Below are 21,495 nucleotides of genomic sequence, written 5' to 3' on the forward strand. Positions count from 1 at the left end.
GGCGACTGAGATTAGGTGCTCACAAACTGCAAGGACGCACGCACGCCTGCAAACTTTGGAAGCCAACCTTAGCCAATCAGGATGGAATATGCAAAATCGGACAGATCCGTGTCGATCACATGACTGTCGAGATACTGCCTACCGATTTGTAGGATTTTTGGACAAAATCTGTAAGAGTAGTGCACAGAAATGTGTTTTGCGAACATCGGCCACTAGGTGGTGCTAGAAAAGGCCCATTTGAAAAATTTAGGGCAGAGGTTCTAGATTGACATCCAGGGGGTGTGTGTGCTCACTTTGGCAGCGTCCGGGCCAACGGCGACTGAGATTAGGTGCTCACAAACTGCGAGGACGCACGCACGGACGGACGGGGCCACTAGGTGGCGCTAGAAAAGGCCCATTTGAAAAATTTAGGGCAGAGGTTCTAGATTGACATCCAGGGAGTGTGTGTGCTCACTTTGGCAGCGTCCGGGCCAACGGCGACTGAGATTAGGTGCTCACAAACTGCGAGGACGCACGCACGCACGGACGGACGGACGCACGGACGGACGGAGGGGAAAACATACTCTCCCTCAGCCTTCGGCTGGTGGAGACAATAATTCTGAATGTAATAAGAACATACAATAATACCAAATCAAGTTGGCAATACTAGGCTACAGGGAAAGAAAGACAGCAAAGCAAACATTTTAGCTGCACTGGGGAGTGTGGGTGGATTAGCTGAATAGAATATCCTTTGAATTATGTCATTATGTGTGTACATTGTGTAGCACAAAATGCACCATTCACAGAAAGTGTAGACTAAAATGTGGCACTGAGTTTGAAGCAAAACAGCTGACAAACACTGTTTGTCAGAGCTGTTCAGTCCCCAAACAAACCAACCACCCACTAACCTTAGCTTTCTTAGCTTGTTTAAACTTGTACTAATATGTTAGCTTTGGTTGCAAGAAGCAGGCGTTGTGACCAATGAGAAAACAAACCAATTAATTGATTTACAGTTAAGTTAAAGTTTAGTAGCATTGATAATAATCTACCTTGTTCAAACCGCAGCCTGCAACGCCTGTGGCGTGATTATGGATCCAACTGGGAAATATGGATGGAAACGGCAAAGAGCGCTCGTTTTCAGTTATTGTCCACGACATTGCAAGCGGCGCGAAGGCCAGCGGACCTTGGTCCTGCTCTTCGCCCCCGAGCGCCGCAGGCGCGAGTGGCCGTGAAGAGCGGGCCAGGGCCGCGCGGCCGGCGGAGCGCCGCGCGAGTTACGAAGCCGTGGTGAATGCAATCGTTATATTTATGCCAGGCCGTAAGGCCTGGGCAAGCGCACGATAAACGCCAGGATAATTGGGTTTTGGTGCACCTCGCGCGGTCCAAGTGACTACAACGGAGCGCTCCCTACGTCCGGTTCAGCCAATCACAAGCTTCAAAAATGAGTCCGGGGCGTGGTTATCCATCTTTCCCAGTTGGATCCATAATCACGCGTCACTGCGATCACTGCGTTGGCAGCTTGGAGTGACACGGAAGTAAAAGCATAGGAAGGCTCAATTTTCAAAATAAAAGTTAACACCCTATCTTCTTCTTGACTTGTTACAGCATTGGCATCCTATCCATCCCGTGCACTGCTGCCACCTTCTGTTCTGTGGAGCTCATTACAACTAATATCCCAAATGTATTAAAAGTGGTATGATAACGGTAGGCGTTTTGAAAAGGCCGTTAACAACAATTCATAAGTGGATAATAAGAATGCCAGAAAGACTCCAAAAGGGTGAGAAGTGCAGGACGGAAATGCGGTTGGTTGTTGTTGGACAAAATGTGGACAAAATATTTCCCCAAATATGGATATGACTGATAGGCTATCTATCATAAATGTCTTATGTCATAGACCACATGAGATTCACACAATATGTCCATACATGGGCATTCCAAGCTATGCATGGGCTTAATATTGTGATGTCAGAATGAGTCGAGCCATAGCCATATATGGAGATTAGGATATAGAGTTGATGATGTCAGTGTTGGTCAGCTCCATTATCTTGTAATATTGTTGTTTTGTTTGTTTTGTCCGTTCGTTTTTGTTTTTGTCACTTTTTCTTTCTTGTATGTCCTGTATTTATTGTCTATTGTTTGTGCTGTTTCATTGCCTGGATACTTTGTACATGTAGCATTTTTCTTAAAAAAAAGAAGAAAAAAAAGATCCATTTGATGATCCAGTCAGCTCCATATATGGAGATCTATGTGTTGTTCCAACTTGGAAGGTATTGATGACATCAGTGATCTCCTTATATGGGCATGGATATCCAGATGATGATAGTCACCAGTCTTGACGAGAGAAGGTGAAACAATTAATGCAAAATGAAATAAAATAGAAAATGCTGTTACAAATACATTGTTGACGGACAGCTAGATGTGCCGGTTTTCAGTCATAAAGCAAATAGAACTGTAAAGTACATTTCCTATCCGACACAACAGGTACTGTAAATCCATCCTACATGAGGGGGTGTGGTTAATTTATCAAGAAAGAGACACACTAAAATCAGCCCAGTCTGTGTACACATAATGTTGTTCTGAATCTGACCTTTATTAGTTTAATAAAGTAAACCATGTTCAATGGGACCTCAGCAGGGGGTCCAGATGATGGCGCGGAGCCCATGGAAACAGACACCATCTGTTGGTCTTACTTGGCAGACTGTGGAAGGTGGCACATGTTTGAGGTAGGCTTTGGTTCTCAAACCTTTTCATGCCAAGGAGCCCCAAAATGATGTGTGTAGGCCTATCTGAAAATGTTTGTGCCAGCTAGGGACCCCACCCCCCAGAAGATTAGTAAAAGCACAGCATTGATTGATTGATTGATTGAATACTTTATTAGAAGTATGCTAGGAAAAGCACAGCAGGTCAGATACAAGGTCTACTAATAGTATTTAAACCCAAGAAGGAACAATGGCTTGTTTAAATTGGTTCCTTTTGTACTCAATTAATAGAGACATTAAATGACAGACAAATATAAACAGAACCATGCAACAAGAAAAAAAGAAAAGAAAACAACAACAACATCATATTACAGTCAAATAACAGTCAACAGTGAGTTGTCTACTTTACCAGTGTTTGGACAGTAAGTATCTGCACTTAACATAACGTTTCCTTGATCTGAACGCATCACATAATAAATACACATGTTGTAATCAGGCCTTGTTAAAACGTTTTAATATTTAGGATGACCCCGACAGCTCCCTGACCAGCATGGACCTGGAGAACCGATACATCTGTGACTCCAAGGCAACGTTTGACATATTTTCACCCACCACTGGCATCAGCAGCAGCAGCATTGATTTCTCTGGTATTATCAAGAATTCTCACTGTTACAAACTATACAGTAGTATTTAACCATGCTATACAGCTATGACCTAACTCATTCTTGTCTGCTTCACACAGCAATGTTACAGACTGAACTTTGCACAGGGCGACAGAGAAGAATCCAACGAGCCTACCTGATCGAGAGAAGGTGAAACAATTAATGCAAAAATAAAATAAAATAGAAAATGCTGTTACAAATACATTGTCGGTAGCAGAACAGCAACATGTACGTCGATGCATAGGTTTCCATTGTGTTTCAGAGGAAGTGAAAGTGAAACAGTAATAGAAACCTAAACCCAGTCCTTTTCCAACACAGTGGCTGCTGTTGCTTCATTTCTTCACCTGTTTTCTGGGAAATGGTCGACCCCAAACTCCCATATCAGGTACGTCTGAAAGAGAGTTATTAAAGGAGCACTTCACCCATGTTCATTGTACAGCCTTCATATTTATTGATCCTCAGTCACTAACCCTCATAATAACATGGTATGAGTAATATATATATATATATATATATATATATATATATATATATATATATATATATATAGTTGTTTTTAGGCAAGAACATTTAGCTTCGATTCCCAATCGATGATGTCAAATAGGCGTGTTTCCGAACTGCCCACTGCCATCCTCTAAGACACAGTCCAAGTAGACAAAAATGCTGTAAATAAATCGTTCTATACCATTTTATATTGCATCTGAGTCAAAGTGAACTGATCTTTTGAGAGTCTTCAATTCCCCTGGGCTTTAGACATGGAGTCCATAAATTAAGTAGGATTTCCACGTCAGTGGTCCTTTAACTTGATGTGCAAAACACACATATCCCCCTTGCCTAATTTAGTAGCCCTGATGACCGTCCTGTATTCAGGGCTACCTAATTTAGCTGCTTATTTAATGTTTTGTTCCTTTGTTACTTGCAGCAATTTGTCTTTTTTGCAGTTAATCCGAATGAATGAAATGTCTGCTGAGTACCAGACTGTGGCAGGGTTTGTGAAGACAGATGGACTGTTGGACAGACACATTGTATCAGTCAGCAGAATACAGAACACAGACCTGTGGGAACTGTACTGTAGGTGAGTTGTCTTTGACAACCACACATTAGTATTGCAACATGTACAATATTAGCATATCGTCACTGTCTGGCCAAAACCTCTTAACTTCATTTTTTAGGTGTTGGATTTCTTGGCATAAATCAGGGCTATTGAACACCCTTTACATCTGAGTGTTGGTTAAAATAATATTGAACCAATGGAAATGTTGGAGTTAGGAGGTTTCGCCCGACAGCAGATATATACAATATTCTGTGGATTTCCCAACACAAATTATATAGCAAATAAATGAATACATACACATACATACATACATACATACATACATAGTCATTAACATAGTCAGCACCATCTTGTTTTATTCATTCCATTTAGCCTACATTTATTGCGTTCAATACATTATCTTTGCTTTCTTCTTCCACAGGAAGAAGAAACAGTTAATGAAGATTAAAGGCGTCAAGGACATTGAAGAGAGACGACTATTTCATGGAACCAAAGCCAGCAATGTAAACAACATTTGCACATATAACTTTGACTGCAGATTACCCTGTGCTAATGGCCACGTTTATGGTAAAGGTGAGTGAATATTAAACGGTAATAAAAGGCCACATTTGACCCATTCAAACCAGGAAAGCATGTGTGTTAATTTTAGATTTTTGCTTTGGCTCTTCAAAAAATAGCAGATGTTATAGATCACAGTGCCTCACTTTGTGCCACGCTGCGAGTTTGTACATCTACAATTTTTGAACATTGTTTATGTAGAAGGCATTTGTAGAATCTACGTCAGGTCTTGTGATTCTGTCTGGCAGCTACAGTAATACTGTAACCTTGGTTCTCGTAGGGGTATACTTTGCAAGACACGCCACACATGCAGACAAGTACAGTGACTGGAGTTGTGACTTCTTGCCTCTGTATGGTGAAGCTATTCAAGACCAACAGACCAGAACCAGAACCAGAATCATATTCTTGGCCCGGGTGATGGTGGGAAACTCTCAGAGGGGGGAAAGCCACTTCCACAAGCCGGACCACCAAAGTACAACAAACCGCTATGAGAGCTGTGTGGACGACACCAAAGACCCCAAAATCTATGCCATTTTTGACCCCAATCAGATTTACCCAGAGTACTTGATTCAGTATAGCTGAACACAAAACAGATCTGGAGGAAGTCATTAGTGGACTCTAATGTTTTACTTAAGTAAAAATATCAATACCACAATTTAAAAATACTCTGTTACAAGTAAAACGTTCGGAATTCAAAAGTACAAATTGTTTGAAAATAACAGATCTACAAGCTCACAATGCATCGCATTGTGACGCGTTGTGAGCTTGTAGATTGTCTTGTTTCCCAAAGAATAAGACATGAAAAAAATAGTATTCAGAATCAGATCCAGTCTGATTCACTGTAATCAATAAAGTCAATCAACGAATTCGCTTCTTGCAAAGAGTTGCCCCACTGATCAATATTAAATCCCGAAAGACACTAGGAGGTGCTCTTATTAGGCCCCTCATTGATTACGGAGTCCTTGTCTGGTATCGCGACGCCCCAGCTGCCTTAAAGCTAAAGCTCCAAACAGCCCAAAACAAACTAATTAGGGTTGTGCTTGGTCTCCCTCCTCTGACCCACCTTACCGAGCATCACCACGAAAGCGTGGGGTGGCTCAAAGTAGCTGACAGAGTACAGCATCTTGCAATGGGCCTGGTGTACAAGATACACTACACCTCCAAGATTCCCATGTACCTGACAAACTACTTCTTAAAGGTCAAGGATGTTCACGATCATAACACCAGAGGCAGCTCCACTAATCATCATCAGCGTAGATTTAACACTAAACAAGGCGCTAACTCGTTCTCCTGCTATACCATCAACATGTGGAACGCCCTTCCACAAGCCCTAAAGGAGAGCAAATCCCTAGCCTCCTTCAAAATTGGTATGAAAAGTCACCTTCAGACAGCAGCTACCCGTGACTTGTAAACAGACTAAGCCCCCATGCTCCCCCCCCCTTTTTTCTTTGTATTCTGCCTTTTGTATTTGATGTTATGCTTTTGAAACTGATATTATCCTAGATAAAGTACTATGTTCTATCCGTCTGTCTTTCAATGTTATATGAGATACTTAAAGTGTGGTTCCTGTGGAAATAAGCCTCGGCTTTCTAGGATCTCCTTTTAGTTGACCTTGTACCAGTGATTTGTACTGTCATGAAACTGTACTTTTTTCTATTGCAAACTTCTAATAAATTCTTCAATCAATCAAAAACTGTAACGCATGTCTACCAGAGTCACAAAGATCATGTAGTATTAGTATTGAAGATATACTTCATATGTATGAAGAATCAGTGGAACATCTCAAGACAGTCTCCAGTTCCATGTATGAAGAATCAGTGGAACGTCTCAAGACCGTCTCCAGTTCCATGTATGAAGAATCAGTGGAATGTCTCAAGACGGTCTCCAGTTCCAGTGCGTCTCAAACCCACCTGGACCTCGTAGTGAAGACGTTAAATATCATAAACATATTCCACAACCTTGACGTTGTCCCATCAGTATAAATAAATCATTTTAATGAAACGAGAAGTGCTCTGGTAGTTCTGCACATTATTCAGTAGGATGTCCAAATTCTTGTTAATCTCTCAATAAGTATCAGGTAATGCATTTCTGGACATCCTGGGGTTATAACCACTATCAACCTGTCATCCCTCCCTACTGGGTATATTATTAAAGGCAAAAACATTTTAATTGTTAATTATTTACTAGGAATGTTCAATATTGTCTTTTAGCTGATTTTCCGATATTGTCCAACTCTTAATTTCCAATTCCAATAACAACAGATACCGATATGTAGGCTTTTTTTCACCAAAAGTAAACTATATCACATACCTAATAACATAAAGCTATAATAGCTATATATTATCTAGTTCAGACCTCACAGATGCAAAACAGACAGTAAAACAAACAAGTTGATTCTTCTGCTGGATTTTTGTTTAGTCTGTAAAATAGCATGCATAAAAACCATACCGATATTCTCTGATATTAACTTTTTATGCTATTATCTGCTGATAATATCGGGAGGCCGATAATATCGGACATCCCTTTCTTTATTTTTGTATTTGCAAAATACTAAAATTACTAAATGTTTAAATAAAATAAAAAATTCTAAAATAGACCTACAAGCTCACAATGAAATCCAAAGCATCGTGAGCTAGTAGAAATTGTTTGAATTGTTGATCAACCGTCAAGTTAGCAGCTTGATTTGCACACACGTCCTAACATTGACAATTGTAGGGTAAATTCATTATGATAAAAATACATGGAGCAGAGGTTTCCAAACTATTTCAGCTCGAGAACCAAAATAAAAGAAATACATGACAAAACCACTTGCCTTATAGAAAAGTGAAAATAGCCGACCTACAAGCAAAGCAACGTGTTGTGAGCTTGTTGATCATTATTTATTCTTTCTTACACCAGTAAGACGCCTAAGGGCGAAAAGAGACCGAGGACGTGCCATCTGTCTTGGCCATTTATGGATTCTGTTAGGGTGGTTCTCCTAACAGGGCATCATCTGGGATACAATCCATTTTATGCCCATATATGGAGATCCCTAACAGAATCCTTTTTATGCCCATATATGGAGATTCCTAACAGAATCCCTTTTATGCCCATATATGGAGATCCCTGCTCTGAATATCTGACATCAATGTGATGTCATCTGTGATGTCACAGGGGAACCATAGTGTCAGGCGTTACCCGTACGGGCAGATACGGACAAGCCGTGACGGTTCTGATAGTAAACGGTGACCTGTGGTCACAGTTTACTATCGCTTAAGGGAGGACGGGCTGGCAAGCCAGAGGACCACTTCGTCACGATCATGTCACATACTATGAATCAGCCATGACCATATAAGGAGTTCCCAATGCAGCTACAGTACGCCCAAATATGGAATGTGTTATCTGACCTCTAATGTGTATCACAATGAATCCATCAGCCACTCCTCAATAGCTCTCTCATTGGCCGACGGATCTTTCTGCCAGTCCACGTGCCACCTGAGGTTGGCGATGACCCGGCTGTAGTTGGCTCCCAGACTCTGGCGCCAGGAAGCAAACTCCTGTCTGTTGTAGAGGTGAACGGCTTTGGAAACGTTGGGATAGTCTACCACGCTACGCAGCTGCCTGTCCAGATGAGCCCAGACCTCAGGGAACTTGAGCACCACGTTGTGAAGTTCCTCCTTGTCCAACGTTAGGTCTAAGAAATCAGAGAGGAAGCAATGAATTAGTCAGTGAAAGAGGCAGGTCCTAATGGCTACACACGCTTTTTTTCATCTATCAGAGTCTGTGACCTAACCCCCCCAGGGGTCAGCAAACTGCCATGTTTCTAGACAGTCAATGCCTTGTCAACATACATTTTAATGACACCCCATAAATAATTCAGACATATTTTGATTGGGAGGACATTGTTATAAACGATCATTAGACCACCTATCTCCCCCGACTCCCTCCCAAGTCAGAGTTCAGAGTTTTAATGAAGGTAGAATTACAGGCAGGATTTAATTTGCTGTAAATTAGGTGACTTCATTTAATTGACCACGATTAAAAATATATTATCACACTTCTGCCAGTGTGCCAGTGATCACCCTCCCCTGTGCCATGTTGGCACCCGTGCCTAAGGTAGCCTACCCCTGCATCCCTCATCATGCAGTGACAGAAGATCACAGAATCTTAAGATCTGAGAGGCGCTGTGCAGCTTTAAAAACATTTTCATTACTAGTTCACTCAGAGTTATGGGGGTCCTTGAAGTTTGTAAGTTGTTTTATAGTAAGGTATATGATGTCACATGAAGCTTGACCAATCATAGTCCACAGTGACTTCTCCAGGTACTCCTGATGGTCAGTCCACGAAGTCACATCTCTCTGTGCCGTTGTCGTGATTCATAGTTTTGGTTCTCTATCCATTCCTCAGTAATAAAAAAATCACACCCAATGTGAAGTGAGCGGTGGTCGTGCTTGCATAACGTCTTCATCAATTGGTAATTGGTGATGTAATACAGGCTACACACACACACACATGTTGCTATGGCAAAACACTGAGGATAACACATTGCTATGGCAAAACGCTGAGGAAAAATACTATATAAGTCTAGGATGTAATTGGTGATGTAATATGGCTACACACACACACACACACACATATTGCTATGGCAAAACGCTGAGGAAAGGTGGCTACAGATAGGTCTAGGATGACAATTGGTGATGTAATATGATGTAATATGGCTACGCACACACACATATTGCTATGGCAAAACGCTGAGGAAAAGTGGCTACAGACACACGCACAGCCACTCTATGGAGTGGTTTACCACCGCTCAAAAAAGAAAGGAGAATATATATGTAAGTAATATAGTTTTGGTTGGTACCAGTGTTCTCGTTCTGTATTGTGTTCTTGTTAGGACCAGGTCACTTCTGGGACAACCAGATCCTATTTTATTGTTGTGTGGGACACGATCAACACAATCCTGAGTTATTTTTTGTGTTCAATCTGTGTTTTTAGATAATTTAGTATTTGCTACAACTGGTCATATGATGCAAAATGCATCATATGACCAGTTGTAGCATGCTGAAATACTAACATATCTAAAAACACAGATTGAACACAAAAAATAATTCAGGATTATGTTGATCGTGTCCCACAGAACAATAAAATAAGATCTGGTTGTCCCAGAGGTGACCTGGTCCTTTAAGCAAAAGCATCACATCTATATTGATCTCAAATGAACTCCTAAAGCAGATGTAAATATTCTCCAATTTACAATCCTCAAGATGATTACGTTCCTCCACTTTTGCAGTCAACAGTCCAATCGTGTAGGCCTACAACCTTGCATTAATATGCCTGGATGTGCCTTATAGCCTGTACTGTTAAGTCCCTCCTGTGGCCACACAGGAGGCAACATGTTGCACCACATGTTGCCATACCTTAGCCTTTTCTGAACTGACGCCACAGCTGTTATTACAGGTCTTCTGCCCGGACAGGGTGAGTCAGTGGAATGACGGACCTCTTCCTGGCGTCCCTGGACAAGGCCTTCCTCATGTCGTAGGCGTCCTCGTCTGGCGTCCCACTGCCCTCCCTGTAGTACCCTGTGACCGTCCGGTAGACGCTGTAGCCCAGCCGTGTGTACATGTTGACCGCCACCTGGTTGGACACGCGCACAAACAGGTCCACGAAGAACGCGCCTTTCCTCTCCGAGACGTCCTCCAGCGCCTCCATGAGCGCCGCCGCCACACCCATCCTCCTGAACTGGGGTGCCACGGAGACGGCGGTGACGTGGCCGTGCCACTCCCCCCTCGCCACCGAGCCCTCCGCCTTGCCGATGATGTAACCCATCAGCTCGCCGCCCGGGGCCTCCGCCGCCAGGAAGTACTCGGGCCAGTGGGTCAGGTACTGGAGGTAGAACTGCACGCCGTACGTCTCCGTCATGGGGTCCAGGTTGATGTGGTTGAATCTGAACAGGTCGTCGCAGGTGAACGGCCGTAAGGTTGTCATCTTAGCTCGCTGCTACACTGTCTCCTTTACAACCAAAAAGCCACACGACTATACGTATTCAAAATAAAAAGACAAGATAACATTGCCATATATAATAAACTGTACCAGAACCAGCCTGTGACGACAGTCATCTATGACTGTCGTCTATGACATCATCATGATGTGTGACCCCAAATTTGGGTAAGGTTGTATTTATCAACATCAAAGTTATAATGTATTGATTGATTGATTGATTGATTCATTGAAGACTTTATTTGAGGTGTTCATAGGAAAAGGTACAGTTTTGTGACAGTAAAGTTCACTGGTACAAGGTCAACTAAAAGTATTAACACCTCAAAAAAGCTTTTAGGCTTGTTTCAATTGGGGTCCTTTTTAACTCATACAACATTGAATGACAGACAAATAAAACACAGTACTATGCAGAACATATAAAAAAAAAGTCAAATACAATGCAGTTGTATATATAATACACTAGTTGTGAGTAGCAGCCGCCTATAAGTGGCTTTCAGAGCTGTTTTAAAGGAAAGTAGGAATTTACACTCCTTTAAGGCCTTCGGTAGGGCCCTCTATAAATCAGTCAAAGTAATTTAGCTTTGATCGTACCAAACAAACAACCCCTACAGCAACGTTTTCAGGCCAAGGACCCCTTAGTTGAGAAAGAGATGAAGCAGGGACCCCCACAACCTGTTCATAGATTCCATAGCACAATCATCAGTGTATTTTGGATTCATGTCAATTTGTGTTTTCAGATATTTAACCACTTTAACTGTCAATACTTAATAAACTTTCGCTCTGTACTTAGTCTGCTCTTTGCCGAAAATTATTTATTACTATTTTTGGCTAAAGTTCTCAGATTATGGACACTAGGGTTCAAGTGGTTATTATAAAAAAGGAGAAAAGAAGTGTCTATCAAACAAAGATTTGGAACACCCCCTGTAGTAACTCTGAGGACCCCCTAGGGGTCCCGGACCCCCTGTTGAAGACAGGAACGTACCAAAGAGCTGTGGAGGGATACTCTGGCCGTCACCGTATGCGATGTACTTCCAGCGAGCGGTTCTCAGCATGTAGGAGGAGGCGTTGGCGTTACAGCCGTGGTATTCACTCAGAACCCAGTCTGGATGAGGAGGGTGGTGGTGAGAGGGGGTCCTGGAGGGGGTCCTGGAGGTCCTGGTGGTCCTGGAGGGGGTCCTGGGGGTCCTGGAGGTCCTGAGGGTCCTGGAGGGGGTCCTGGTGGTCCTGGTGGTCCTGGACCCCCACATCAGGGGGAGGAGGGAGGACCCGCTGAGGTCACCTGGAGCTGAGATGCCCGCGATCTCTACAAGAGACAATGCTGTCAGTTAAGCAAAAGCTAAGGTATGGGTTTTACCTTGCCATACGCAATTCACTGTTTGTCAAATCCCGCCCCATTCTGCTCTGTTACTAAGTGGGACGAAAAAGCCTGAGCAGATTGTTTTTCTAATGGCAGTGAATGGGGCGAGGGGGTATTCTTCATTGCCTCATTATTGCTATTTAATGTACCAAAAGAAAAACATCTAGGTGATATTAATACAAAGGGAAGACAAAAGTACAGTAGTTACATTGCAAAACAGGGGTTTCCCCCCGAAAATACATCTTTTAATTAGTTTAAAATCCTCTGGAACAGGCAGAGGACAGAAATAGAGAGAGAAAGCGCAGTGCATCTTGGGTAGGAAGCAGTGGAATTATAGGCTGGCTGTCAACATAAAATGTATTTTAATTGTAATTCTGCCCATTTAAAATATATGTAACCAATTGAAACTCTTAGTTACATTGATATCGTTCATGTGAACTAGTTTGTTGAAGCTTATTCACTATAATTACCGAAATCGCTATGACCGCGCAGCGCCGTTCTCCCGTACTGCGACCCGGCCGTGCTCCGCATCACGGCACTGCGGTGAAGACTTAAGCGACATTCTCCCACTGCATAACTCCACCCCCGGTAGCGAAAAGTGAATGTTTTTTTTCTGGTTGGCCAGTCAGGGACCAATCAGAAGGCTGACAAACGGTCATAGGGTCATTGTTGCGCCAGAACCAAAGAAAACATACAGCTTCTCTTATTCCTGTGCTTCTCCACGTGGACAAGTGGTTCTAAAACGGTGTGCCATCAAACAAGAGAGCCTACACATTAGTATTACAATATATAATAAACAAAAAGTAGATTTCTGTATAGTTATAAATGCATCACTAAAGTAGTTATAAATGTTTATTGTTTAAATGATATTCATTTTATTTACTATTTCAGTACGTTGTGTGTGATTACTAATTTCCCAATATAGAGGAACATTCTATATCCTAAAAGAAAGAATATTTAACCACTTTTATTTTTTGTTATTATCGGCGAATGTATTACATTTAAATCAATGTTTTTATTGTGTTATTTTTATTCAAGATGTTATACTCATTTTCAACAATAGCAAAAATAGCAGATGTTTTTGTTTGTTCTTGTGCAATATGTCTGTCATTTTTAGATGTTCTGTTTTATACACCATTATATGTTCTTATTTTGATTATAATACCCAATACATGACTCCCGGTAGCTCCGCCCCCACCTTTCCCTCCACGTTACTGCTTTGAAGTCCGACAGCCCTCACTCAGTCATTCAACAACACTGTCAGCACGATGGAGGAGAATGTCACACACAGACACACTGCATGTCGCGTTTTGGACCCAGAGCGTCGAAATCTCTTCCAAATCCGTCAACAAGACCTGGCATGAGATTAGAAAAATATGTAGGCCTATTATTAAAACAAAGCAGCAGAGAATACATAAGTTCTCTGCTGGATTCAGAGCCGTTTTACACTGACTCGGAAAGATTTAAATATGAATACACTGTATTGGCTAAATGGCTCATGACTATAACATCAACACCTTATTTGTTATGTTAAATAGCTATTGATTATCCCCCTTGGGATAATAAAGATATCTATCTATCTATATATCTATTAAGTGGCCTGCCTAACATAAGCCATAAGCATACTACCATCATCATTATCAGCACCAGTGGCGTAAATATAGAGGTGCAGCTGGTACAGCCGCACCAGGGCCCACACACACAGGGGCCCATGAAGGAAGAGGAAAAAAATAAAGAAAAAAAAAATCTGTCTGCGCGACCACACTTGGTAATACGGTAATGACGTTCGGCGGTGGAATGCATCTGCGCGGCCGCAACAAGTATTACGGTAATGGGTTTAGGTGCTGAGTAGCTGCCTAGGCTAGGCCCTAGCTGGTGGAGTGCCGAGTGAATGATAATTTGTCCAATCATCCTTTGAGACCTGTCAGCTGTGTGTCAATCAGTCAGGATGGGTCGTGTCTATTTAATGTGCAGCACTGAAAGGCTTGCATTGTAGACCTAGTGTTCTATTTATTTGGTCATGTCAGAGCCCTGGTCATGTTTATAGGCCTATTTAAAAAAAAGGTGCGCACCAAGCAACATATCCAGGTCCTCCCCTGAAGCCCCAAAGACACCCGAAAATGACTTAATAAAGGAAACCCGTTTTAGTTGACTTTATACCCAAAAATACCCATTTTGGCTGACCTTATAACCGGAAATACACAATTTTGTCTCCTAGCTTTGTGCTCCCCCTAGTGGGGACAGAGTTAGGCGCCAGTGCTTACTGCAATGATATTGTTTATGTCCTTTGTACATTCTTGTACTTCTGCTTATGTGGACATAAATAAACATTTCAAATGTCACTTGCGCTTGTGTATATAGGGGTGGGTGGGGTGGGTTGGGGGGCCCACAACAAATATCTGCACCAGGGCCTATCACAATGTTGTTACGCCACTGATCAGCACAGACTTTATTTGTTTAGATCGATTCATGCCATTATAATGATTAGTGTTATTGACCTGGGCGGAATATTAGTTACTTTCATCAAGTCATATGAACTGAGAAAATATGTGTAGGCTACTCATTTATACCAACACAAACATTGTATGTGTTTATATGAAGAAGCACCAAGGAATAGGCTACTTCATCTGATATAAAGCAACTTATCACTGGACTGGACAGTTGTGTAGGCCTACATAAGGTAAGAAAGACAACTAATAAATATAACTACCAGTGCATTTGACGCCTAAACGGCGTGTTAATGTATTTATTTGATCTGTGATGATGGTGTTTAAACAGCCTATAGCGACAAATGAGGTAGACAGTATCCTACTCTGTCTATTTCTCTTATTTCACAACAACCAGAATAAACTGCTTCAAATGTAGGCTAGGCCTACATGTTTCTTATCATGTCGATTGCTTATAAATGATATCTCTGGCGTTAAAACGTCTCGATTCCGAAAAGTTTTAGCCGCAGCGAGTCGCAAATACAGCCAAGGGTGTCGTCGCACAAATTCTGGGCCCTGGGTACAAGGATTCACTGCGGGCCCACATGAATGTTCTTCATCTGGGGATTTCAAAAATAGCAGATATACAAGCTCGCAGCGCGGCACTCTCGAGTTTATATAATCTGCTATTTTTCGATAGCTAAAGTATAAAATAATTAAGGCCCTTCCACCTTGGGCCTTAGTAACTCAGTCCCTCTTCCCCCTCTTGTGACGCACCTGCACGCATCCCCTGTTGCATGTCAGAAAAAATACACTTCGCGTTGTTCATTCATCATTAGGCTACTTGATCAGTAGCTATTTTACATAACAAATAAGGTGTTGTAGTCATGGGTCAATGGCCTTTTAGCCAACACAGTGTATTCATATTTAAATCGGCTTTTTTATATAAAAAACGGCGATCTGTGGTCCAACAGACAGGGGCTTCCTCATTCCTTTATTTCCCAAATATTCCTCTGCGGTTTTGTTCCATAGTTTTGTTCCATTAGCCGTGTAAGCTACTACACCTTCCTCCAATGCATGCCTTGCCCTGCCGACGGACCAGGAAGAGATTTCGAAGCTCTGGGTCCAACACTGAATTAGTATTTAATGTGTAAAATGTGTGTACAATCCGCCGTATTTCCCATTGAAGTGAATGAAGCCAATAGCGGCGCGCTGTGATAGTGGCGGAGGCAGCTTTTGGAGGGGGCGGAGCCGGGAGTCGTCCATTACTGAATGTCAAAGTCTTCAGGTCTTCTTCAGAATATGTATGACACACACACACACACACACACACACACACACACACACACACACACACACACACACACACACACACACACACACACACACACACACAAACACTCTCACACACACACACACACACACACACACACACACACACACACACACACACACACACACACACACACACACACACACACACACACACACACGCGCGCGCGCATACTAGTGGTTCTCAGACTTTTATTTCCAAGGACCCCCATAACTCTGAGTGTACAAATAACACAGGGGTTTTCAAAGTGGGTGACAGGGCACCCTGGGGTGCTGCGACGGCAGTCCAGGGGTGCCGCGAGATCATTTGATAATATTTGAAATTTATTTTGACATTTAAAAATATATTTAGTATACTTTTAAAGTACAAAGTTATTTTCAGTCAGTTCTAACCAAAATGGCTGTTATCTCAATGTTTTCCTCACAACATAATCGCTAAAATATGCTATAAATATAAGGTGCTGGGAGTGAAAATTAACAATATCGTCACTGTCAGGCAAAAACCTTGCATCTCCAAGTTTCAAATGTGTATGTTTTTTGGTAAAATAAAAGCCCTACTTCATCATACAAAAGCATCACACAAGTAGTGAAAATAGCAGATCTACAAGCACACAACGCCTCGTGATGCGAGGTGTTGTGTGCTTGTAGATCAGCTAATTTCACTACTTTAACTCGTTTTTAAAATAATAACACAAAAAGAGAAGGTTTTGGACATACAAGGTTTCCACCCAACAACGACGATTTAATGTAGGGGTGCCTCGGATGAAAAATAATATTCATGGGGTGCCCTGAGACAAAAAAGAACCCCTGGGAACCCCTGCAATAACAGACCTGTTATGGTCACTCAGGGCTATCTCTTTATCTGTTTCTGGTAATATTATTTTGTTTTTCCGTGGTAAAAATATAATTTTTACAAAGATGTCCACCACAAGCCAACATGATGATAACCTGTGTTCTTGTGCTTCCTCACCCAGCCTAGTTTTAGGCGACTAAATCTACAGTTGATTTAGTCGACTAAAATGTATTTTGGCAGGCCTTGATGGCATCGTAATGACTGATTTTACACTTGGTTGTGTGCTGAAAATAGCCGATCTACAAGCTCACAACGCGTCGCAGCGCGATGCATTGTGAGCTTGTAGATCTGCTATTTTCAGCATGCAACACCTGAGCAACCTAACATTAAATGACTCTTCTCCACCAGTCCCTCCCTAACGTTTTAGTCTAGTTTTTATTTTGTTGACGAAATTTTCAATATATTTAGTCTTAGTTTTAGTCATCATAGCTTAGTTTTTATTTTGTTTTTATTTAGTTTTCGTCAGTGAAAAAAAAAATCGACGAAATCAACAGAGTTCCTCACCCAGTATAGTGGGGTAGAGGTCCACCAGGGACACAGGTTGGTCAGCCAGCAGGCCAGAGGTCAGTCCAGGGCCGGTGATGAGCAGGGGGACGTGGGAGCTGCCCTCGTACAGGGACATCTTGTAGTACTGACGGTGCTCCATGGCCAGCTCTCCGTGGTCGGACGTGAACATCACCACCGAGGTGTTTAGAATCCCCGCGTCTCTGAGAGCTGAAATAACCTGACCTGGAAATAATACCAGAGAGGAGACACGAGGTGACAAAGACCCAGAGAAGTTAACAGGAACAGCATGTAGACATTTTAGATAGATACCTTTATTATCCCAAGGGGGAAAATCAGTTGCCCAGAGGCAGCACAGCAGTATACGGTTATTTACAAAGTTACAGAGAAGTAAGAAGAAAAAATAAAAGAAACAAGAATAGAGTACAGTAAAGAGCAAGGTACATCAAGAGAGGGAACGAATAATATATAAATATATATACATAAAGTGACCTTAAGCACAACTATCAAAATAGTACAGTGTCCAAATCAAAGTGACCATAGCAGTCAATGCTAGTTAGTGCAACAGCAATGAATAGTCTATTGCATAAAAAAAGTACAGTGTCCAAAACAAAGTGACCATAGCAGTCAATGTTAGTTATCTCACTGTCATGTCAAACACAAGAAAAAAATACTCAAAAACTACTAACACAACCTAATAGTGCAGTGTCAAAAAATCTGTGCAAAAAAAAAAAAAAACTCAAAAGGAAAATAAACTAGAAAGGGTGTCACAGCCAGACGCACATGAGCACCCTCCCTTTATTTTACTGTATTAAACAGGTGTATTTGTAGACACAATTGAATCGTGCGTATGGGATGGGGTTCAACCGGGGCTCATTCAGACGCACACGAGCGCCCAGGAGTGTGCGTGTTTCGTGCATGAGACGTTTAGCACAGAAGCGTTTTAAACGTTTATTTTCATCAAAAAGAAGAATGTTTTCCGGGACATTTGGGACACACTATCAGCTGTGTTTTGGAGTTTATAAACAGAGTTTTGATATAGTTTTCATTCATCAAAATAAGATTTAAGATTTAAATCTTAAATCATTGTTTACATTTTAAACAATTCTTGTACATTTTCACCTATATGCCCAAAATAGGGAAACCACATTGAAAATGTTTTTAAGTGTCCTTTTCATTTACACCCACTAAAAACACTCGTCCTCTCACCTAGCATGGCGTCTGTTTCAGCACACATGGCATAATAGAAGGCCCGTATATCTCTGACCTCCTGCTCTGTGAAGTCTCCGGTGCAGTTCTTGGTAAAGGAGGTGTAGTAGTCCACAGGGTGCATGGAGGACACGGGCAGCCATTTGGGAACAGAGATGAGACCAGAGGACACCTGTGTAGGTAAAGGATAAGGATCAACATTATCCTAACATGTTAATGTAATCCTAATAGCAATGTTAAGAATGCATCCTGGGCTGCTGTATATTTGAACCACATGAACCCTAGCATCCTTATTATTCTGGGGAGAAGAGTTGACCCTCCACTTGTCTTTTTTTAACTCATACAGTGCCCGGGCCACAAGTGGCCGCTAGAGTGCCAGAAATATCTCTATAGGCATTCGCTCTAGCTTCCGTCGACACTGCCCCAAGTGCCTTGGGATTTCACTCCAGCCACTGTTATGTATGACGAGAGGAGGAAGTTAGCTTACACTTAGCCATTCACTGCTAACCCCTTTAGAAGCCCGATCTAAAGCTATTTCAGTCGCAAAAAAACGTTCTCTTTGGTCTGGGAACACAATTCAGAGAAAATCCTCTCTAAAGATGTGACTTATTATTGGAGTGGGCGGCGCGATGCGGCCGTTTGCGCGAATACGGCCCGTGGATGGCCGAGTGTCGGCCCCGGGCATGGATGGAAATTTAGACCGGGACTTCGTTGAGGCCTCCGATTAAATAATTCATTTTATTAACACTTATGTTGCTATGATTCTTTCTTTTCAATGTCCCACGTTGCCATGGTTACCATAGACTTCCATGTAATTGCGCAATTGTGTAAAAAGTGCACGCCCATGCCTAGCTGATGCACCACGTGTGTAGATGCTGTTCACAGCTTTCAAACAAAAAGATCCGCTTGGAAATCCGTTCAGGCATTCATGATTTATGGGCCATTATGTTTTCTTCAGATGTAAACAAACATGGCTGCCATGTTTGAAAGAATGGGTTGGTATGGGGGTTAAACATGCAATTTCGCGATCGCGATCATGCCTAATACATTTCTGGAGGTCCAAAAAAAAAATTTGAAAAAAAAAATCTTTGAACATTTTTTTTTTTTTTTTTCAAAAACGGCCCAAACTCGGGAAACTCGGGGTTGGCACAGCGTTGGTACCAATACAAACTCGGGAAACTCGGGGTTGGCACCAGATGTGTTAAATATCCCGGACTAGTTCGAGATAGGCACCCTGGAATACGTCGCGCCGCCGCCAGTATAAATTGAGGTTTTTTTGGGGGGCTCTAAACTTTATTTTAAACCATTTTCAATGGAATAAATCGTCGGACCATCTAGCGTCTCTCGTTGGTAAGCGCTGGACGAGCCAGGACCACCCACGTTGTCCCAAGCAGCTCAGGGTAAGTAAAATAGCAAATAAAATATTGTATTGGATTGAAAATATCCCGAACTTGTTCGGGATAGGCACAAATAGGGTTAAGAAGCACTTTTGACATTTTGAAAAGAAGCAAACAGAAGCAAACACAACTTTAACACAGTTAAATTCTGGGTGTTAATTACGGGTCCAGTTGATTACATTTGTACATCTTTAATTACGAATGGACAAATGAACAGAGGAGTTTTCTTTACTGTTTAAAGAACGTACCTTTAAGATATGATTTTTATGATTTGGCCTTTTCTGCCTTTTATTGGCCAGTACAGTTGAGAATCATGACAGGGAACAGGGAGAAAGAAACGGGGAGTGACGAGCAGCAACGGTCAACAGACCCGGATTTGAACCCACGACTCACTGTCAGGATGCACTAGAGCCTATATGTGGTATGGGCCTTAACCACTAGGCCATTGACACCCCAGAACATACCTTTTTAAGCCAATACGGGGAGGTGCGAAACGTGGACCCGCCCGCGGTGGGCCCCAGGGAGTCGGTTCTGTAGGTGTGAGGGAGGTTGAGGCCCAGGTAGAGGGCGAAGGGCTGGCGCTGAGACGCAGCAGCGGCGCGGTGGATCCACTGGGTGGCGCTGTCTGTGGTCTCCCAGTCTTTGGTCATGACCCTCACTGTGGACGCGTTGCCCACCAGCTGTGTCACGGGCCTGCCCTCCTGGCGCAGCAGGAAGTCAACGTCTCGCGTCCAGGCCTCCACTCGGTTACTAGGAGGATTCAGGATGGTCAGACACACAAAGCATATTTCTAGGTGTTCTTAGTCTCGTGTAGCCAGACAACTATTCCACAACCTCCGAATACTCTACAGCAGGGGTCTTCAACGTTTTCAGACCAAGGACCCCTTAGCTGAGAGAGAGAGCTGAAGCAGGGACCCCCAGATTCCATATAGTTCATCGTTTGACAGCACAATCATCAGTGTATTTTGGATTCATGTCAATTTGTGTTTTCAGATATTTAACCACTTGAACTGTCAATACTTAATAAACTTGACCTTTCACTCTGTACTTAGTCTGCTCTTTTTCCCCTCTACATCAAACCTCTTTGCCAAAAATAGCCGATCTAAAAGCTTGTAGATCGGCTATTTTTGGCTACAGTTCTCAGAATAAGGACACTAGGGTTCAAGTTGTTAATATAAAAGAGATTGTAAGATTTGGAGGACCCCCTGTAGTAACTCTGAGGACCCCCTAGGGGTCCCGGACCCCCTGTTGAAGACCCCTGCTCTACAGTCTGGAACTACACATCCCCGAAAGCCGAGAACGGAAGCGGTCATCTGTTTGTCATTTCCGTACACAGAAATATATTTTAATTTTAAAATGTCTTTACATTTTATTCTAGAATCTCCATTTCTGATAAGCAGCAAGCTACACGTACTGTATTTGCTTTGCTTGTTTTGAGGAGGAGTCACTTCCGCTTTACCTTCTGATAATTTTCAGAGCTTCTGTTGCT

The 21,495-nt window shown here is 42.4% G+C and overlaps 4 protein-coding genes across 4 annotated transcripts in view; 1 reads left to right on the forward strand and 3 right to left on the reverse strand.

Moving 5' to 3' along the window:
- Positions 1 to 1,053, reverse strand: part of skic3 (SKI3 subunit of superkiller complex) — a 58,446-nt gene extending 57,393 nt beyond the window's left edge. Inside the window, exon 1 of the mRNA XM_080739509.1 lies at positions 1,029 to 1,053. The gene's annotated coding sequence lies outside the window, so the exon portion shown is untranslated. The remainder of the gene's footprint in view (positions 1 to 1,028) is intronic.
- Positions 1,054 to 2,591: 1,538 nt separating this feature from the next.
- LOC308295793 (protein mono-ADP-ribosyltransferase PARP11-like) lies at positions 2,592 to 5,922 on the forward strand (the record flags this gene model as incomplete). The annotated part of the gene is made up of 6 exons (XM_080738839.1): positions 2,592 to 2,702; positions 3,202 to 3,264; positions 4,282 to 4,415; positions 4,816 to 4,967; positions 5,021 to 5,028; positions 5,154 to 5,922. The coding sequence occupies 6 exons, from the start codon at positions 2,592 to 2,594 to the stop codon at positions 5,532 to 5,534; spliced, it is 849 nt and encodes a 282-aa protein (XP_080594965.1). The 3' UTR covers positions 5,535 to 5,922.
- Positions 5,923 to 8,200: 2,278 nt separating this feature from the next.
- arsk (arylsulfatase family, member K) overlaps positions 8,201 to 21,495 on the reverse strand; it is a 20,738-nt gene continuing 7,443 nt past the window's right edge. Inside the window, exons 4-8 of the mRNA XM_080739371.1 lie at positions 20,471 to 20,756; positions 18,610 to 18,781; positions 17,401 to 17,625; positions 11,911 to 12,231; positions 8,201 to 8,625 (exon numbers count right to left, since the gene is read on the reverse strand). Coding sequence (XP_080595497.1) covers positions 8,351 to 8,625; positions 11,911 to 12,231; positions 17,401 to 17,625; positions 18,610 to 18,781; positions 20,471 to 20,756 — 1,279 coding nt within the window. The 3' untranslated portion in view covers positions 8,201 to 8,350. The remainder of the gene's footprint in view (positions 8,626 to 11,910; positions 12,232 to 17,400; positions 17,626 to 18,609; positions 18,782 to 20,470; positions 20,757 to 21,495) is intronic.
- On the reverse strand, positions 10,383 to 10,916 carry LOC308294959 (N-alpha-acetyltransferase 20-like; the record flags this gene model as incomplete). Its single annotated transcript, XM_080737895.1, has 1 exon — positions 10,383 to 10,916. The coding sequence occupies one exon, from the start codon at positions 10,914 to 10,916 to the stop codon at positions 10,383 to 10,385; it is 534 nt and encodes a 177-aa protein (XP_080594021.1).

This window comes from Nannobrachium achirus (assembly GCF_963921795.1).
Source record: "Nannobrachium achirus genome assembly, chromosome: 12".
NCBI classification, from domain to species: domain Eukaryota; kingdom Metazoa; phylum Chordata; class Actinopteri; order Myctophiformes; family Myctophidae; genus Nannobrachium; species Nannobrachium achirus.